The sequence below is a fragment of the Ranitomeya imitator genome, chromosome 5, assembly GCF_032444005.1.
Source record: "Ranitomeya imitator isolate aRanImi1 chromosome 5, aRanImi1.pri, whole genome shotgun sequence".
Lineage (NCBI taxonomy): Eukaryota > Metazoa > Chordata > Amphibia > Anura > Dendrobatidae > Ranitomeya > Ranitomeya imitator.
Genome location: NC_091286.1, coordinates 275,471,370 through 275,491,798, shown reverse-complemented (window position 1 = coordinate 275,491,798; position 20,429 = coordinate 275,471,370). Strand labels below are relative to the sequence as shown.

General features: G+C 50.1%; 1 protein-coding gene across 2 annotated transcripts in view; it reads left to right on the top strand.

Moving 5' to 3' along the window:
• Window positions 1–20,429, top strand: part of LOC138637469 (amine sulfotransferase-like) — a 177,833-nt gene that overhangs the window by 106,054 nt on the left and 51,350 nt on the right. For both annotated transcript variants that reach the window (XM_069726182.1, XM_069726183.1), the window contains exon 3: window positions 10,674–10,882. In XM_069726182.1, the coding sequence (XP_069582283.1) occupies window positions 10,674–10,882 (209 nt within the window). The remainder of the gene's footprint in view (window positions 1–10,673; window positions 10,883–20,429) is intronic.

The following is a 20,429-nucleotide window of genomic DNA, read 5'->3' as shown; positions in this document are numbered from 1 at the left end:
GTGTTAGTGGGGTTCAGCACCGCCAGCTGTTCCCCTGCTGTGTAGCCGGCATCGTGTCCAGCACAAGCCACGCTGGCACAACCGACCAAAAGCTGCCACCAGTGCAGGCTTCGGCCTATACTTTGCTCCTCTCCTCCTCCTGCTGACCCTGGGCTCTAACACCGCTAGTTTTTGCCCGGAAATGCGAGCTTCACAGAGAAAAAAAACAGCCAATGTGTTAGTGGGGTTCAGCACCGCCAGCTGTTCCCCTGCTGTGTAGCTGGCAACGTGTCCTGCAAACGCCACGCAGGCACATGAACTGAAATTGAAGGAAGCCTGCCCCCCACCCCCAGGTGTTTCTATGTATAACAGCCACCTTGTACTGCAGTACTGCTGCATTTGTACAAGGTGGCTGACTTTTTCTCCTTGCCCACGTGGAACTCAACACGTACAAAATGTGTCTCATTGAGACCATTCAACTGTCCCTGAGGTGTGACTTTCCTTTCTAATGATACGCAGCACCACCCTTGGTAGCGCTGCCCGTCTTCTGACATCATTGTTTGGCTGCCTGTGCCTGTGCGTCCGCCCTGCACAACACAACGCCCCTCGTTGTCTCATATATTTTGGCAGCGAGGGTGTTATTGATGGGCATGTGCAGTGCATATGTTCGCCTGTCTTAACTCATCTCCTTCCGCCTTCTTCAGACTGTGCGGCCTCATGGCCGCGGAATGCGATAAGGGATCAGATGAGGCCGCCCAGTCTGAAGTAGGTGTAAGGACATGTGTGAGCGGCAAACATATTAACTGCACAAGGGCACGAATCCAAGCCACGCAGTGTGATTTTTTCCAAACACACTGTGGTCTGGGATTCATGTCCACCGCTAACCGCATCGGCCAACATGAAATGAGGTCAGAAGACAGGAAGTGCTCACAGCGCATGGCCAAGGGATAACAAGAGCGCAGACTACTGTACAGCAAATAACAACGCTCAGGAAGCTGCGCCCATGCACCAAGGTGTTATTTTCGACACCTGTGCTGCTTTTCTTTAAAAAGACAAGTCACGCCTCCACTACTGTTTTACAGTAGAATGGGCTAAATAGTGTACGTGTTTTATTCAGCGTGTGCAAGGAGGAAAATTAATAGAGCAACCTTTTACTTGTGCAGCATTAATGCTGCACGAGGTGTGGCTCTTGTACCTTGCAACACCTGAGGGGGGGTTAAAGGTTACCTTTGAAACTGGTTCAACTAGGCTTCGGCCTACACTCTGCTCCTCTCCTCCTCCTGCTGACCCTGGGCTCTAACACCGCCAGTTTTTGCCCGGACGTGCTAGCTGCACAGAGAAAAACACCAGCCAATGTGTTAGTGGGGTTCAGCACCGCCAGCTGTTCCCCAGCTGTGTAGCCGGCAACGTGACCTGCAAACGCCACGCAGGCACAACAGAACAAAAGCTGCCACCAGTGCAGGCTTCGGCCTACACTCTGCTCCTCTCCTCCTCCTGCTGACCCTGGGCTCTAACACCGCCAGTTTTTGCCCGGACGTGCTAGCTGCACAGAGAAAAACACCAGCCAATGTGTTAGTGGGGTTCAGCACCGCCAGCTGTTCCCCAGCTGTGTAGCCGGCAACGTGACCTGCAAACGCCACGCAGGCACATGAACTGAAATTAAAGGGACCCTGCCACCCACCCCAAGGTGTTTCTATGTATAACAGCCACCTTGTACAGCAGTACTGCTGCATTTGTACAAGGTGGCTGTTTTTTTATCCTTGCCCACGTAGAATTAAACACGTAAAATATGTGTCTCATTACAGACCATTACAATGTCCCTGAGGTGTGACTTTCCTTTCTAATGATACGCAGCACCACCCTTGGTAGCGCTCCCCGTCTTCTGACATCATTGGTTGGCTGCCTGTGCCTGTGCGTCCGCCCTGCACAACACAACGCCCCTCGTTGTCTCATATATTTTGGCAGCGAGGGTGTTATTGATGGGCATGTGCAGTGCATATGTTCGCCTGTCTTAACTCATCTCCTTCCGCCTTCTTCAGACTGTGCGACCTCATGGCCGCGGCATGCGATAAGGGATCAGATGAGGCCGCCCAGTCTGAAGTAGGTGTAAGGACATGTGTGAGCGGCAAACATATTAACTGCACAAGGGCACGAATCCAAGCCACGCAGTGTGATTTTTTCCAAACACACTGTGGGTCTGGGATTCATGTCCACCGCTAACCGCATCGGCCAACATGAAATGAGGTCAGAAGACAGGAAGCGCTCACAGCGCATGGCCAAGGGATAACAAGAGCACAGACTCCTGTACAGCAAATAACAACGCTCAGGAAGCTGCGCCCATGCACCAAGGTGTTATTTTCGACACCTGTGCTGCTTTTCTTTAAAAAGACAAGTCACGCCTCCACTACTGTTTGACAGTATAATGGGCTAAATAGTGTACGTGTTTTATTCAGCGTGTGCAAGGAGCAAAATTAATAGAGCAACCTTTTACTTGTGCAGCATTAATGCTGCACGAGGTGTGGCTCTTGTACCTTGCAACACCTGAGGGGGGGTTAAAGGTTACCTTTGAAATTGGTTCAACTAGGCTTCGGCCTACACTCTGCTCCTCTCCTCCTGCTGCTGACCCTGGGCTCTAACACTGCCAGTTTGTGCCCGGACGTGCTAGCTGCACAGAGAAAAACACCAGCCAATGTGTTAGTGGGGTTCAGCACCGCCAGCTGTTCCCCAGCTGTGTAGCCGGCAACGTGACCTGCAAACGCCACGCAGGCACAACAGAACAAAAGCTGCCACCAGTGCAGGCTTCGGCCTACACTCTGCTCCTCTCCTCCTCCTGCTGACCCTGGGCTCATAACACCGCCAGTTTTAGCCTGGAAGTGCTAGCTGCACAGAGAAAAACACCAGCCAATGTGTTAGTGGGGTTCAGCACCGCCTGCTGTTCCCCCACTGTGTAGCCGGCAAAGTGTCCTGCAAACGCTACGCAGACACAAAGCTGACTCCAGTGCAGGCTTCGGCCTACACTCTGCTCCCCCTGCTTACCCTTTGCTCCAACACCGCTAGTTGGGGCTGTAGGAAGACAATGTTTGATAGGCAAAGCATCCGGGTTCCAGCACCGCCAGCTGGTTCTCGGCAGTGTTTTTGTCACAGGTACTCCCTCGTGCCAAACCTGGTTTCAGCACCGTCAGCTGTTTCCGGGTTAAGTCAAACTCGCTGAGACGCCTATGCTTGCCCCGTCGTGTTGCAGTCGGGTTAGCCAACTCCAGGGTGCCTCCAGTTTAGGAGCTTCCTATGTGGGCTGCGTGAACTGGTAGTCAAGGCTGGTTCTGTAGTGCCAGTAGGCCCAGCTCCCCCTGTAGGACTGTTGGGGTTCGGTAACTGCGGCTGCCTCTCGGCCTAGCTGTTCTCTCCTCTCCTGTGGGCCTTCGGGTCCACCACCTGGTTCCAGCACCGTCAGCTGGTTCCGGGCCGAGCCTTTGGCTTAGGTGCCTCCTCCTGGGTATCCGAGTTCCGCCAACGTCAGGCGGTCCTTGGTAGTGCTTTTAAGCGCGGGCACCTACAGCTTAGTAACCGGGTTCCAGCACCGCCAGCTGGTCCTCGGTCGTGCCATTGGCTCTTGCACACTGGGGCAACGCATCTGGGTTCCAGCACCGCCAGCTGGTTCTCGGCAGTGTTCTTGTCACAGGTACTCCCTCGTGCTAAACCTGGTTTCAGCACCGTCAGCTGTTTCCGGGTTGTGTCAAGCTCACTGAGACGCCTATGCTTGCCCCGTCGTGGTGCGGTCGGGTTAGCCAACTCCAGGGTGCCTCTAGTTTAGGAGCTTCTTATGTGGGCTGCGTGAACTGGTAGTCAAGGCTGGTTCTGTAGTGCCAGTAGGCCCAGCTCCCCCTGTAGGACTGTTGGGGTTCGGTAACTGCGGCTGCCTCGCGGCCTAGCTGTTCTCTCCTCTCCTGTGGGCCTTCGGGTCCACCACCTGGTTCCAGCACCATCAGCTGGTTCCGGGCCGAGCCTTTGGCTTAGGTGCCTCCTCCTGGGTATCCGAGTTCCGCCAACGCCAGGCGGTCCTTGGTAGTGCTTTTAAGCACGGGCACCTACAGCTTAGTAACCGGGTTCCAGCACCGCCAGCTGGTCCTCGGTCGTGCCATTGGCTCTTGCACACTGGGGCAACGCATCTGGGTTCCAGCACCGCCAGCTGGTTCTCGGCAGTGTTCTTGACACAGGTACTCCCTCGTGCCAAGCCTGGTTTCAGCACCGTCAGCTGTTTCCGGGTTGTGTCAAGCTCACTGAGATGCCTATGCTTGCCCCGTCGTGGTGCGGTCGGGTTAGCCAACTCCAGGGTGCCTCCAGTTTAGGAGCTTCCTATGTGGGCTGCGTGAACTGGTAGTCAAGGCTGGTTCTGTAGTGCCAGTAGGCCCAGCTCCCCCTGTAGGACTGTTGGGGTTCGGTAACTGCGGCTGCCTCGCGGCCTAGCTGTTCTCTCCTCTCCTGTGGGCCTTCGGGTCCTCCACCTGGTTCCAGCACCGTCAGCTGGTTCCAGGCCGAGCCTTTGGCTTAGGTGCCTCCTCCTGGGTATCCGAGTTCCGCCAACGTCAGGCGGTCCTTGGTAGTGCTTTTAAGCGCGGGCACCTACAGCTTAGTAACCGGGTTCCAGCACCGCCAGCTGGTCCTCGGTGCCATTGGCTCTTGCACACTGGGGCAACGCATCTGGGTTCCAGCACCGCCAGCTGGTTCTCGGCAGTGTTCTTGACACAGGTACTCCCTCGTGCCAAGCCTGGTTTCAGCACCGTCAGCTGTTTCTGGGTTGTGTCAAGCTCACTGAGATGCCTATGCTTGCCCCGTCGTGGTGCGGTCGGGTTAGCCAACTCCAGGGTGCCTCCAGTTTAGGAGCTTCCTATGTGGGCTGCGTGAACTGGTAGTCAAGGCTGGTTCTGTAGTGCCAGTAGGCCCAGCTCCCCCTGTAGGACTGTTGGGGTTCGGTAACTGCGGCTGCATCGCGGCCTAGCTGTTCTCTCCTCTCCTGTGGGCCTTCGGGTCCACCACCTGGTTCCAGCACCGTCAGCTGGTTCCAGGCCGAGCCTTTGGCTTAGGTGCCTCCTCCTGGGTATCCGAGTTCCGCCAACGTCAGGCGGTCCTTGGTAGTGCTTTTAAGCGTGGGCACCTACAGCTTAGTAACCGGGTTTCAGCACCGTCAGCTGGTCCTCGGTCGTGCCATTGGCTCTTGCACACTGGGGCAACGCATCTGGGTTCCAGCACCGCCAGCTTGTTCTCGGCAGTGTTTTTGTCACAGGTACTCCCTCGTGCCAAACCTGGTTTCAGCACCGTCAGCTGTTTCCGGGTTGTGTCAAGCTCACTGAGACGCCTATGCTTGCCCCGTCGTGGTGCGGTCGGGTTAGCCAACTCCAGGGTGCCTCCAGTTTAGGAGCTTCCTATGTGGGCTGCGTGAACTGGTAGTCAAGGCTGGTTCTGTAGTGCCAGTAGGCCCAGCTCCCCCTGTAGGACTGTTGGGGTTCGGTAACTGCGGCTGCCTCACGGCCTAGCTGTTCTCTCCTCTCCTGTGGGCCTTCGGGTCCACCACCTGGTTCCAGCACCGTCAGCTGGTTCCAGGCCGAGCCTTTGGCTTAGGTGCCTCCTCCTGGGTATCCGAGTTCCGCCAACGTCAGGCGGTCCTTGGTAGTGCTTTTAAGCGCGGGCACCTACAGCTTAGTAACCGGGTTCCAGCACCGCCAGCTGGTCCTCGGTCGTGCCATTGGCTCTTGCACACTGGGGCAATGCATCTGGGTTCCAGCACCGCCAGCTGGTTCTCGGCAGTGTTCTTGACACAGGTACTCCCTCGTGCCAAGCCTGGTTTCAGCACCGTCAGCTGTTTCCGGGTTGTGTCAAGCTCACTGAGACGCCTATGCTTGCCCCGTCGTGGTGCTGTCGGGTTAGCCAACTCCAGGGTGCCTCCAGTTTAGGAGCTTCCTATGTGGGCTGCATGAACTGGTAGTCAAGGCTGGTTCTGTAGTGCCAGAAGGCCCAGCTCCCCCTGTAGGACTGTTGGGGTTCGGTAACTGCGGCTGCCTCACGGCCTAGCTGTTCTCTCCTCTCCTGTGGACCTTCGGGTCCACCACCTGGTTCCAGCACCGTCAGCTGGTTCCGGGCGGAGCCTTTGGCTTAGGTGCCTCCTCCTGGGTATCCGAGTTCCGCCAACGCCAGGCGGTCCTTGGTAGTGCTTTTAAGCGCGGGCACCTACAGCTTAGTAACCGGGTTCCAGCACCGCCAGCTGGTCCTCGGTCGTGCCATTGGCTCTTGCACACTGGGGAAACGCATCTGGGTTCCAGCAACGCCAGCTGGTTCTCAGCAGTGTTTTTGACACAGGTACTCCCTCGTGCCAAGCCTGGTTTCAGCACCGTCAGCTGTTTCCGGGTTGTGTCAAGCTCACTGAGACGCCTATGCTTGCCCCGTCGTGGTGCTGTCGGGTTAGCCAACTCCAGGGTGCCTCCAGTTTAGGAGCTTCCTATGTGGGCTGCGTGAACTGGTAGTCAAGGCTGGTTCTGTAGTGCCAGTAGGCCCAGCTCCCCTGTAGGACTGTTGGGGTTCGGTAACTGCGGCTGCCTCGCGGCCTAGCTGTTCTCTCCTCTCCTGTGGGCCTTCGGGTCCACCACCTGGTTCCAGCACCGTCAGCTGGTTCCAGGCCGAGCCTTTGGCTTAGGTGCCTCCTCCTGGGTATCCGAGTTCCGCCAACGTCAGGCGGTCCTTGGTAGTGCTTTTAAGCGCGGGCACCTACAGCTTAGTAACCGGGTTCCAGCACCGCCAGCTGGTCCTCGGTGCCATTGGCTCTTGCACACTGGGGCAACGCATCTGGGTTCCAGCACCGCCAGCTGGTTCTCGGCAGTGTTCTTGACACAGGTACTCCCTCGTGCCAAGCCTGGTTTCAGCACCATCAGCTGTTTCCGGGTTGTGTCAAGCTCACTGAGACGCCTATGCTTGCCCCGTCGTGGTGCGGTCGGGTTAGCCAACTCCAGGGTGCCTCCAGTTTAGGAGCTTCCTATGTGGGCTGCGTGAACTGGTAGTCAAGGCTGGTTCTGTAGTGCCAGTAGGCCCAGCTCCCCCTGTAGGACTGTTGGGGTTCGGTAACTGCGGCTGCCTCGCGGCCTAGCTGTTCTCTCCTCTCCTGTGGGCCTTCGGGTCCACCACCTGGTTCCAGCACCGTCAGCTGGTTCCAGGCCGAGCCTTTGGCTTAGGTGCCTCCTCCTGGGTATCCGAGTTCCGCCAACGTCAGGCGGTCCTTGGTAGTGCTTTTAAGCGCGGGCACCTACAGCTTAGTAACCGGGTTTCAGCACCGTCAGCTGGTCCTCGGTCGTGCCATTGGCTCTTGCACACTGGGGCAACGCATCTGGGTTCCAGCACCGCCAGCTGGTTCTCGGCAGTGTTCTTGACACAGGTACTCCCTCGTGCCAAGCCTGGTTTCAGCACCGTCAGCTGTTTCCGGGTTGTGTCAAGCTCACTGAGACGCCTATGCTTGCCCCGTCGTGGTGCTGTCGGGTTAGCCAACTCCAGGGTGCCTCCAGTTTAGGAGCTTCCTATGTGGGCTGCGTGAACTGGTAGTCAAGGCTGGTTCTGTAGTGCCAGTAGGCCCAGCTCCCCCTGTAGGACTGTTGGGGTTCGGTAACTGCGGCTGCCTCTCGGCCTAGCTGTTCTCTCCTCTCCTGTGGACCTTCAGGTCCACCACCTGGTTCCAGCACCGTCAGCTGGTTCCGGGCCGAGCCTTTGGCTTAGGTGCCTCCTCCTGGGTATCCGAGTTCCGCCAACGCCAGGCGGTCCTTGGTAGTGCTTTTAAGCGCGGGCACCTACAGCTTAGTAACCGGGTTCCAGCACCGCCAGCTGGTCCTCGGTCGTGCCATTGGCTCTTGCACACTGGGGCAACGCATCTGGGTTCCAGCAACGCCAGCTGGTTCTCGGCAGTGTTTTTGACACAGGTACTCCCTCGTGCCAAGCCTGGTTTCAGCACCGTCAGCTGTTTCCGGGTTGTGTCAAGCTCACTGAGACGCCTATGCTTGCCCCGTCGTGGTGCTGTCGGGTTAGCCAACTCCAGGGTGCCTCCAGTTTAGGAGCTTCCTATGTGGGCTGCGTGAACTGGTAGTCAAGGCTGGTTCTGTAGTGCCAGTAGGCCCAGCTCCCCCTGTAGGACTGTTGGGGTTCGGTAACTGCGGCTGCCTCGCGGCCTAGCTGTTCTCTCCTCTCCTGTGGGCCTTCAGGTCCACCACCTGGTTCCAGCACCGTCAGCTGGTTCTCGGCAGTGTCTTTTGCTCTTGTACCTTCTGCTCCCCATCCTGGTTCCAGTACCGTCAGCTGGTTCCGGGCAGAGCCTTTGGCTTAGGTGCCTCCTTCTGGGTATCCGAGTTCCACCAACGTCAGGCGGTCCTTGGTAGTGCTTTTTAGCACGGGTACCTCCTGCTTAGTAACCGGGTTCCAGTAACGTCAGCTGGTCCTCGGTAGTTCCATAGGCTCTTGAACCTTCGGGTAGCCATCCGAGTTCCACTTCCATCAGCTGGTTCTTGGCATTTTCTCAGCCTTCTTGTACCTTCTGCTACATTTCCAAGTTGAAGACCCTAAAGTCGACGACCCGGAAGACCACCCCGATGACGACGACCCGGAAGACCACCCCGATGACGACGACGACGACGACGACGGCGGAGACGACGACGGCGGAGACGACGACGGCTGAGACGACGACGGCGGAGATGACGACACTGGAGACGACGACCCTGGAGACGACGACATGGAAGACCGAGAAGCAGAAGAACAAGAGGCTGCAGAACAAAGAGCAGAAGAACATTAAGCATAAGATTTAATATCAGAGCAAAAGATATTATCTAAATTATATGCAGAAGAAGACTAAGCAGTGTATGGGGGTGAGTCCGTTCCTCCTCGTGGTGCCCCTGGATAAAGCCTGATGCTGCAGGCCAAACTGAACGCGGACAAATGTAACTTTTGTGACTGGCAGAACGGAAGGTGTAATCTTCCAACTTTTATAGATAACAACTACGGGAATGCCTGTCACAAATGAGAATATGATGAAGAAGTAGAATAGGAAGAATAATAACAGTGGAATAAAAAGAATATGTAGAATAGGAAGAATAATAATAGTTGAATAAAATGAATATGAAGAATGTAATCAAAAAAAAAAAAAAAGGTAAAGGATGAAGAAGAAGATGAATAAGGTGAAGAAGAAGTTGATGTCAAAGATGCTGATGATGATGAAGATGAAAGTGTGGGAAAAGAAAAAAAAAAAAAGAAGGGGAAGGGCGTGGAATAGTGAAACATCAATATCTGACAAAATAAAAAAAAAAATTTACATAGTCAATATCTTTGTCACTCCGAACGTCTTAAAAAAAAACAAAAAACATGCTATTCTATTTGATTGGGATAAACCTCTATGACTTTAACGTCTCCGCCACCTCCCCAAATACATCCGGCATTATTCTTAGTTGTTTTCCTTCATGTAGAATGAACCTACAAGGCAAGAAAGGGTTTATTTTAATTCCGATATTTTGGTCCCATTGACTTGCATTGGGATCGGGTATCGGTATCGGCGATATCCGATATTTTTTGAATATCGGCCGATCCTATCCGATACCGATACTTTCCGATATCGGAAGGTATCGCTCAACACTATTAGTGAGGAATATGTACAAAAATAAGGGATATGACATGGTTTACTGTATGTAAACCATGTCTCACATCCTGTCGGGTTTGGGAAGGAGATAGCAAAAGCCGGCAATTGAACTACCGGCTTTTAAGTTATCTAGCGCTGTATTAAATATATATATATATATATATATATATATATATATATATACCTATTCTATGTGTAGACATTTATCTTAGCTATTCTATTCTAACCTGTCAGTGTGATTTTACTGTACACCGCACTGAATTGCCGGCTTTTCTCTCTAACACCGCTGCGTATTTCTCGCAAGTCACACTGTTGGTCCGTGTGTAATCCGTATTTTTCTCGCCCTCATAGACTTTCATTGGCTTATTTTTTGCGCAATACGGTGACAAACGCAGCATGGTGCGATTTTCTACGGCCGTAGAAGACCGTATAATAAGGATACGTAAAATACGGCAGATAGGTGCTGGGCCATAGAGAATCATTGTACCGTGTGCAATCCGTATTTTCTGCGCCTCTCATACATCCGTAAAACTCGCTAGTGTGACGCCGGCCTAACACATAGCCTTGTCATATAGTGTAGGCCAAGGATGACAATGGAACACAGAAGATGTGTCCCAAGTGCACATTATTCTAGTGTTTATTCATAGTAGAAAGCTGAGGAGAAATGAATCCCCTTCAACACCCTTGGTTTTTCCCTTTTTGAATTTCCAATTTTTCCTCCCTTTTTTCCCAGAGCCAAAACTTTTTTTTTTCCCTCAATATGGCCATGTGAGGGTGTGTTTTTTTTTTTTCGGAATGAGTTTTACTTTGGAATGCCACCATTGGAATTACCATATAGTGTACTGGAAAATGAGAACAAAATTTAAAACGCGGTGAAATTGCAAAAAAAAGTGCAATTCCACAATTGCTTTTTATTTTTGAAGGGGGTTACCATGTTCGCTAAATGCTAAAACTGACCTGCCATTATGATTCTCCATCTCATCACTTGTGGTTTAATATTTTGCATATTTAAAATGTTAATTAATACATGCTATTATTGCAGGCACAGTTTGGACACAGCAAATCCTAAGCCTAATATTTAATGAAGGCCATCGAAACAGAACAGAAGAGATTCAAACCATTGATAGAGTTCCATGGATTGAGTATAACCTTCACAACACTGACTACAACAGCCGTCCATCTCCTCGTCTCTTCACGACTCACCTGCCTTATTGTCTAATGCCTAAAGATCTGAAGTTCAGGAAGGTTAAAGTAAATCACATAAGTATTATTTTATAATATTTATCATATTTAATCTTTTTATAGATGATTTTACGATATTGGTGTTTTGAGAAGCTTTAGGGCAAAAAAAACAGAATTATCTTCAGGAATTTTTTTTAATTTTAGTCACATTTGCCTACCTGCAAACAGACAAGGCATGACAAAATAAAGTGGGTATGCATGGAAAAAAAAACACGAGGCAGGAAACAAAATGCTGAGAGCGATTATTTTTTCCCAGGGTAGCTTATTCTCTTGTAAATAAAGAGAAAATACAAGGAAGGGTTTTCAGATTGGGTTTTGCTGAGCAGTACTTCTAGTTTTTGTAGAGTCAGGTAGAACAACAGATACAGTAACCACAGTAACTTTCTGGCCTGATGGTAAAACAAAAGATAAAGTCCAGCAAAGTCCTTATGTTTGCGGGATTCTCAGACCATATGTCTTCAGCTCCTCCTGATAAAAGGTGAAGTGTCTGAATCTATTCTGCAGAAGAATCCAGGAAACCGGCGGTTTCTTCAAAAGCTTTATTCAGAACAAGTTTTAAAAGTCACCGCATTTAGCATTCGCACAGGACTTCTTCCTCGGGATAAACCCAATGTGTAAAATAACATATCAAGGCAGTTTATATAAGCTGTAATTTTGAAAGAAAAAACTGGACACATGTCATTTGAAACTTCAAGCATTGCAACATTTGAAATTGTGATAACAGAAAAATTCTAAATAACAACTATGTATATAAGGTGCAAATCTAATATCCACTCACTATTTGAGAATTTGTTCTCTTAACTTGTAATTGCATTTTATCACCACATCGGTGGCAGATCCCACTAAATCACTGTTCTCTTTGTTCAGTTACCTATTGAACATGGGTTCCAGGTACCCTATCTAGTGAAATAAAAGCGCTCCACATATTACATTTTTTATTTCTTGGATGCCCATTTTATTTATTTCAATGGTTTATTTTAATCATTACATGATCAGCGATGCACCACATATAGAGTGGGGAAAAATGTATTTAGTCAGCCACCAAATGTGCAAGTTCTCCCACTTAAAAAGATGAGAGAGGCCTGTAATTGACATCATAGGTAGACTACAACTATGAGAGTCAAAATGGCCACTAAATGTGAGTTTGTCATCCACCCATGCACCGAGGTCTTTTTCATTGACGGTTGTGCCCAAAGTTTTAGAATTAAGCACATAGTTATTATTACTTCAACCCAAGTGCATGACTTTATATTTATCCCCATTAAAGCTCATTTGCAATTTATCAGCCCAAGCTTCTAGTTTACATAAATCATCCTGTAATATAAAATTGTCCTCCTCTGTATTGAATACCCTGCACAATTCAGTGTCATCTGCAAATGTTGAAATTCTACTCTGTATGTCCCCTACAAGATCATTAATAAATATGTTAAAAAGAAGAGGGCCCAATACTGACCCCTGTGGTACCCCACTGCTAACCGCGACCCAGTCTGCGTGTGCTCCATTAATACATAGTAACATAGTAACATAGTTAGTAAGGCCGAAAAAAGACATTTGTCCATCCAGTTCAGCCTATATTCCATCATAATAAATCCCCAGATCTACGTCCTTCTACAGAACCTAATAATTGTATGATACAATATTGTTCTGCTCCAGGAAGACATCCAGGCCTCTCTTGAACCCCTCGACTGAGTTCGCCATCACCACCTCCTCAGGCAAGCAATTCCAGATTCTCACTGCCCTAACAGTAAAGAATCCTCTTCTATGCTGGTGGAAAAACCATCTCTCCTCCAGACGCAAAGAATGCCCCCTTGTGCCCCTCACCTTCCTTGGTATAAACAGATCCTCAGCGAGATATTTGTATTGTCCCCTTATATACTTATACATGGTTATTAGATCGCCCCTCAGTCGTCTTTTTTCTAGACTAAATAATCAGTATAATGCTCTCATCATGTGTATCCAGACCTCTTTTAATGCACCCCATGATCCTGTTTGCCTTGGCAGCTGCTGCCTGGCACTGGCTGCTCCAGGTAAGTTTATCATTAACTAGGATCCCCAAGTCCTTCTCCCTGTCAGATTTACCCAGTGGTTTCCCATTCAGTGTGTAATGGTGATATTGATTCCTTCTTCCCATGTGTATAACCTTACATTTATCATTGTTAAACCTCATCTGCCACCTTTCAGCCCAAGTTTCCAACTTATCCAGATCCATCTGTAGCAGAATACTATCTTCTCTTGTATTAACTGATTTACATAGTTTTGTATCATCTGCAAATATCGATATTTTACTGTGTAAACCTTCTACCAGATCATTAATGAATATGTTGAAGAGAACAGGTCCCAATACTGACCCCTGCGGTACCCCACTGGTCACAGCGACCCAGTTAGAGACTATACCATTTATAACCACCCTCTGCTTTCTATCACTAAGCCAGTTACTAACCCATTTACACACATTTTCCCCCAGACCAAGCATTCTCATTTTATGTACCAACCTCTTGTGCGGCACGGTATCAAACGCTTTGGAAAAATCGAGATGGACCACGTCCAATGACTCACCGTGGTCCAGCCTATAGCTTACCTCTTCATAAAAACTGATTAGATTGGTTTGACAGGAGTGATTTCTCATAAACCCATGCTGATATGGAGTTAAACAGTTATTCTCATTGAGATAATCCAGAATAACATCCCTCAGAAACCCTTCAAATATTTTACCAACAATAGAGGTTAGACTTACTGGCCTATAATTTCCAGGTTCACTTTTAGAGCCCTTTTTGAATATTGGCACCACATTTGCTATGCGCCAGTCCTGCGGAACAGACCCCGTCGCTATAGAGTCCCTAAAAATAAGAAATAATGGTTTATCTATTACATTACTTAGTTCTCTTAGTACTCGTGGGTGTATGCCATCCGGACCCGGAGATTTATCTATTTTAATCTTATTTAGCCGGTTTCGCACCTCTTCTTGGGTTAGATTGGTGACCCTTAATATAGGGTTTTCATTGTTTCTTGGGATTTCACCTAGCATTTCATTTTCCACCGTGAATACCATGGAGAAGAAGGTGTTTAATATGTTAGCTTTTTCCTCGTCATCTACAACCATTCTTTCCTCACTATTTTTTAAGGGGCCTACATTTTCAGTTTTTATTCTTTTACTATTGATATAGTTGAAGAACAGTTTGGGATTAGTTTTACTCTCCTTAGCAATGTGCTTCTCTGTTTCCTTTTTGGCAGCTTTAATTAGTTTTTTAGATAAAGTATTTTTCTCCCTATAGTTTTTTAGAGCTTCAATGGTGCCATCCTGCTTTAGTAGTGCAAATGCTTTCTTTTTACTGTTAATTGCCTGTCTTACTTCTTTGTTTAACCACATTGGGTTTTTCCTATTTCTAGTCCTTTTATTCCCACAAGGTATAAACCGCTTACACTGCCTATTTAGGATGTTCTTAAACATTTCCCATTTATTATCTGTATTCTTATTTCTGAGGATATTGTCCCAGTCTACCAGATTAAGGGCATCTCTAAGCTGGTCAAACTTTGCCTTCCTAAAGTTCAGTGTTTTTGTGACTCCCTGACAAGTCCCCCTAGTGAAAGACAGGTGAAACTGTACAATATTGTGGTCGCTATTTCCTAGATGCCCGACCACCTGCAGATTTGTTATTCTGTCAGGTCTATTAGATAGTATTAGGTCTAAAAGTGCTGCTCCTCTGGTTGGATTCTGCACCAATTGTGAAAGATAATTTTTCTTGGTTATTAGCAGAAACCTGTTGCCTTTATGGGTTTCAAAATTTTCTGTTTCCCAGTTAATATCTGGATAGTTAAAGTCCCCCATAACCAGGACCTCATTATGGGTTGCAGCTTCATCTATCTGCTTTAGAAGTAGACTTTCCATGGTTTCTGTTATATTTGGGGGTTTGTAACAGACCCCAATGAGAATTTTGTTACTATTTTTCCCTCCATGAATTTCGACCCATATGGACTCGACATCCTCATTTCCTTCGCTAATATCCTCCCTTAAAGTGGACTTTAGACAAGACTTTACATAGAGACAAACCCCTCCTCCTCTCCGATTTTTACGATCCTTTCTAAACAGACTGTAGCCCTGTAAGTTAACTGCCCAGTCATAGCTTTCATCTAACCATGTCTCGGTTATTCCCACTATGTCAAAGTTACCTGTAGATATTTCTGCTTCTAGTTCTTCCATCTTGTTTGTCAGGCTTCTGGCGTTTGCGAGCATGCAGTTTAGAAGATTTTGTTTTGTTCCAATCTCCTCGCTGTGGATTGTTTTAGAAATGTTCTTACCTCCCTTCTGAGTATGTTTTCCTGGGTCTTCTTTGTTCAAGTCTAATGTTTTTCTTCCCGTCCCCTCTTCTTCTAGTTTAACGCCCTCCTGATGAGTGTAGCGAGTCTTCTGGCGAATGTGTGTTTCCCAGGTTTGTTGAGGTGTAGTCCGTCTCTGGCGAGGAGTCCATCGTACAAGTAATTCACACCGTGGTCCAGAAATCCGAATCCTTGTTGTCTGCACCATCGTCTTAGCCAGTTGTTTGCATCAAGGATCCGGTTCCATCTCCTGGTGCCATGCCCGTCTACTGGAAGGATAGAAGAAAAAACTACCTGTGCATCCAGTTCCTTTACTTTCTTCCCCAACTCTTCAAAGTCTTTGCAGATTGTCGGTAGGTCCTTCCTTGCCGTGTCATTGGTGCCAACATGTATCAGAAGAAATGGGTGGACGTCCTTGGAGCTGAAGAGCTTTGGTATCCTATCGGTCACATCCTTGATCATCGCACCTGGAAGGCAGCATACTTCTCTTGCAGTTATGTCCGGTCTGCAGATGGCTGCTTCTGTGCCTCTCAGTAGTGAGTCTCCCACCACCAGGGCCGCCATCAGGGCATTACAGCCGTGACTGGCGTAAGGGGCCCGGTGAGCAGAGGGGGCCCGCATCGGGCCCCCTCTTACCTGCTCACCGGGCCCCTACCGGCAGCCGCAGGCTGAACCGGGCCCTTAGCGGCGGCCGGCGCTGCAGCTGTACGCTATTGACATGCGGGCCCGCGCCCGCACGTCAATAGTTAACAGCCGCCAGCCGCAGCGTGCAGGTCGCCGGCGTCTGACGTCATTGTCAGTCGCCGGCGAGTGCACAGTGCAGCTGCGTGGAGAGATCAGGAGCGCGGCAGGTAAGTAGAACTTTTTTTTTTTCCTATTAAGAGCGGAGAGCGGAGAGCGGCGATCGGGGGGGGGGGAGGTTTGGGCAGAAGGCTGGACACAGAGGGGGCAGAAGGCAGCTGGACACAGAGGGGGCAGAAGGCAGCTGGACACAGGGGGGCAGAAGGCAGCTGGACACAGAGGGGGCAGAAGGCAGCTGGACACAGGGGGGCAGAAGGCAGCTGGACACAGAGGGGGCAGAAGGCAGCTGGACACAGGGGGGCAGTAAAGCTGGACACAGAGGGGGCAGAAGGCAGCTGGACACAGGGGGGCAGTAAAGCTGGACACAGAGGGGGCAGAAGGCAGATGGACACAGAGGGGCAGAAGGCAGCTGGACACAGAGGGGGCAGAAGGCAGCTGGACACAGGGGGGCAGTAAAGCTGGACACAGAGGGGGCAGAAGGCAGCTGGACACAGGGGGGCAGAAGGCAGCTGGACACAGAGGGGGCAGAAGGCAGCTGGACACAGGGGGGCAGAAGGCAGCTGGACACAGAGGGGGCAGAAGGCAGCTGGACACAGAGGGGGCAGAAGGCAGCTGGACACAGAGGGGGCAGAAGGCAGCTGGACACAGAGGGGGCAGAAGGCAGCTGGACACAGGGGGGCAGAAGGCAGCTGGACACAGGGGGGCAGAAGGCAGCTGGACACAGAGGGGGCAGAAGGCAGCTGGACACGGGGGCAGAAGGCAGCTGGACACAGAGGGGGCAGAAGGCAGCTGGACACAGGGGGCAGAAGGCAGCTGGACACAGAGGGGGCAGAAGGCAGCTGGACACGGGGGGCAGAAGGCTGGACACAGGGGGGCAGTAAAGCTGGACACAGGGGGGGCAGAAGGCTGGACACAGAGGGGGCAGTAAAGCTGGACACAGGGGGCAGTAAAGCTGGACACGGGGCAGTAAATCTGGACACAGAGGGGGCAGTAAATCTGGACACAGAGGGGGCAGTAAATCTGGACACAGAGGGGGCAGTAAATCTGGACACAGAGGGGGCAGTAAATCTGGACACAGAGGGGGCAGTAAATCTGGACACAGAGGGGGCAGTAAAGCTGGACACAGAGGGGGCAGTAAAGCTGGACACGGGGGGGGGGCAGAAAGCTGGACACGGGGGGGCAGAAAGCTGGACACGGGGGGGGGCAGAAAGCTGGACAGGGGGGGGGCGGGGCAGAAAGCTGGACACGGGGGGGCAGAAAGCTGGACACATGGGGGGCAGAAAGCTGGACACATGGGGGGCAGAAAGCTGGACACGGGGCAGAGTGCTGGACAGAGATGGGGCAGAGTGCTGGACAGAGATGGGGCAGAGTGCTGGACAGAGATGGGGCAGAGTGCTGGACAGAGATGGGGCAGAGTGCTGGACAGAGATGGGGCAGAGTGCTGGGCAGAGTGCTGGACAGAGATGGGGCAGAGTGCTGGACAGAGATGGGGCAGAGTGCTGGACAGAGATGGGGCAGAGTGCTGGGCAGAGTGCTGGACAGAGATGGGGCAGAGTGCTGGACAGAGATGGGGCAGAGTGCTGGACAGAGATGGGGCAGAGTGCTGGACAGAGATGGGGCAGAGTGCTGGACAGAGATGGGGCAGAGTGCTGGACAGAGATGGGGCAGAGTGCTGGACAGAGATGGGGCAGAGTGCTGGACAGAGATGGTGCAGGATTGGAAACAGATGGGGCAGAATGGATACGATGGAGACAGATGGGGCAGGATGGGGAGATCATATGGGGTAGAATGGATACTCATGAGGGCAGGATGAGAGAACATATGGCTGGAGCCTGAAATGAGACACACGGTGGCCAGGATGGCGAATATTACCATAGGGGCTAATTAAGGGATATTATTATTGCAGTGATGTATTTATTTTATTTTTTTGAGTATACTGTTTTAAATGGGGGGGCGGTCCTGTTACTGTGTAGAGTGATACTATGTTGCCTTCTTCATGTGGTGTAATGTAGAAGTTGGGAAAATTAAGTAATGTGTTCTACAAGCGGAACTCGAGATAACTGTTTTATTTCCTGCAGAGACGAGTCCTGGCTGGATAAAGTGATGGCGGTCTGTGCTGGATGAAAGATGAAGGACTTCACCTAGAGACGTCACTGGTGAGTCAGTGTTACCTATACACTTACACTATACACTGTATACTATATACAGAGGTCCTGTGTACAATGTCACCAGTGACCACTGTATTATCTATACATTATATACAGAGCTCCTGTGTGTAATGTCACCAGTGATCACTGTATTACCTGTACACAGACACTGCTTACTAATTACAGATCTCCTGTGCATAATGGCACTGATGGTGATAGTATTGTGGTTTTTTTTTGTATTACTGATCAGTATTGTAGTATTCAGTCATTGTTGGTAATATGTGGTCTGGTCATGATGTGGAGGTAATATGTGGTCTGGTCATGGTGTATCGGTATTTGTTCCTTGTATTTTATATTATTCGATCACTGTGGTGGTAATATGTCATCTGGTCATAGTGCTGTGGTATTTGTTCCTTGTATGTAGTATTATAGGTCATTTTAAAAATTGAAAAATAAATAAAAATATACCTAAATTGTATTGCATATTTTAACAAATATTTAGTAGGTTACAGTAGAGTAGGGCCCGGCCAAAAGTGTCTACCTTGTTGTGGTGGCGGCTTAAAAAATCTTTTGGCCAAAACAAAAGCTGCCGGCTATATGTGTGATCTGGTGATGGGAACTGTTAATGTGTGATAGGTGAGAAGTGGAGATTTTCCAAGAGAGAGTGGTGGGACTGTGGACAGTTCGTGGGGTGGAGCCTGGAGGCGGGGCTGGGGTGGAGCCTGGGCGGAGTTTCAAGGGGGCCCCGAAAATTTTGCCAGTATGGGGCCCCGAAATTTCTAGTGGCAGCCCTGCCCACCACCACCACTCTTCGTTGCTTCTTGGCTGTACTTTTTGCTGTCACGTGTTGCTGTGTGCCCTTTTCTTTTTTGCTTGCTGGTATTGCTTCATCCTTAGGTGTGCCATCTTCATCCTCTACAAAGATTTGATATCGGTTCTTCAGTTGTGTGGTTGGTGATTTCTCCATCGCCTTCTTGCTTCTTTTGGTCACATGCTTCCACTCATCTGCTTTTGGAGGTTCTCTGACACTTTTTTCACCTTCTGTGACCAGTAGAGATGCTTCTGTTCTGTCTAGAAAGTCTTCATTCTCTTTGATGAGTTTCAAAGTTGCTATTCTTTCTTCCAGACCCCGCACCTTTTCTTCTAAAAGGGCCACTAGTCTACACTTCTGACAGGTGAAATTTGATTCTTCTTCTGGTCGATCTGTGAACATGTAGCACATGCTGCAGCTCACCATGTAGGTTGTCACATCTGCCATGTTGCTCCTAGATCCTGCTGACTTGCTGTGTGTTTTCCTTCTTGTGTAATCTACTCAGCCAAGCTCTCTTGCAATAATGTCCTACAGGCAAAAATTCGGTTTGGTGATGCTTTCCAAGCAGCTGGTCCCGGCTGTACCCAACGATCTTCTAGCTTAGGGAGACTCTTCGCTTTTCCCAGAAGGCACCTGGAATATGCAAATTAGCCTCCTCAAGCTTGAATCCCTGGTTTGGTGATGCTTTCCAAGCAGCTGGTCCCGGCTGTACCCAACGATCTTCTAGCTTAGGGAGACTCTTCGCTTTTCCCAGAAGGCACCTGGAATATGCAAATTAGCCTCCTCAAGCTTGAATCCCTGGTTTCGTGATGCTTTCCAAGCAGCTGGTCCCGGCTGTACCCAACGATCTTCTAGCTTAGGGAGACTCTTCGCTTTTCCCAGAAGGCACCTGGAATATGCAAATTAGCCTCCTCAAGCTTGAATCCCTGGTTTGGTGATGCTTTCCAAGCAGCTGGTCCCGGCTGTACCCAACGATCTTCTAGCTTAGGGAGACTCTTCGCTTTTCCCAGAAGGCACCTGGAATATGCAAATTAGCCTCCTCAAGCTTGAATCCCTGGTTTGGTGATGCTTTCCAAGCAGCTGGTCCCGGCTGTACCCAACGATCTTCTAGCTTAGGGAGACTCTTCGCTTTTCCCAGAAGGCACCTGGAATATGCAAATTAGCCTCCTCAAGCTTGAATCCCTGGTTTGGTGATGCTTTCCAAGCAGCTGGTCCCGGCTGTACCCAACAATCTTCTAGCTTAGGGAGACTCTTCGCTTTTCCCAGAAGGCACCTGGAATATGCAAATTAGCCTCCTCAAGTTTGAATCCCTGGCTTGGTGATGCTTTCCAAGCAGCTGGTCCCGGCTGTACCCAACGATCTTCTAGCTTTGGGAGACTCTTCGCTTTTCCCAGAAGGCACCTGGAATATGCAAATTAGCCTCCTCAAGCTTGAATCTCTGGTTTGGTGATGCTTTCCAAGCAGCTGGTCCCAGCTGTACCCA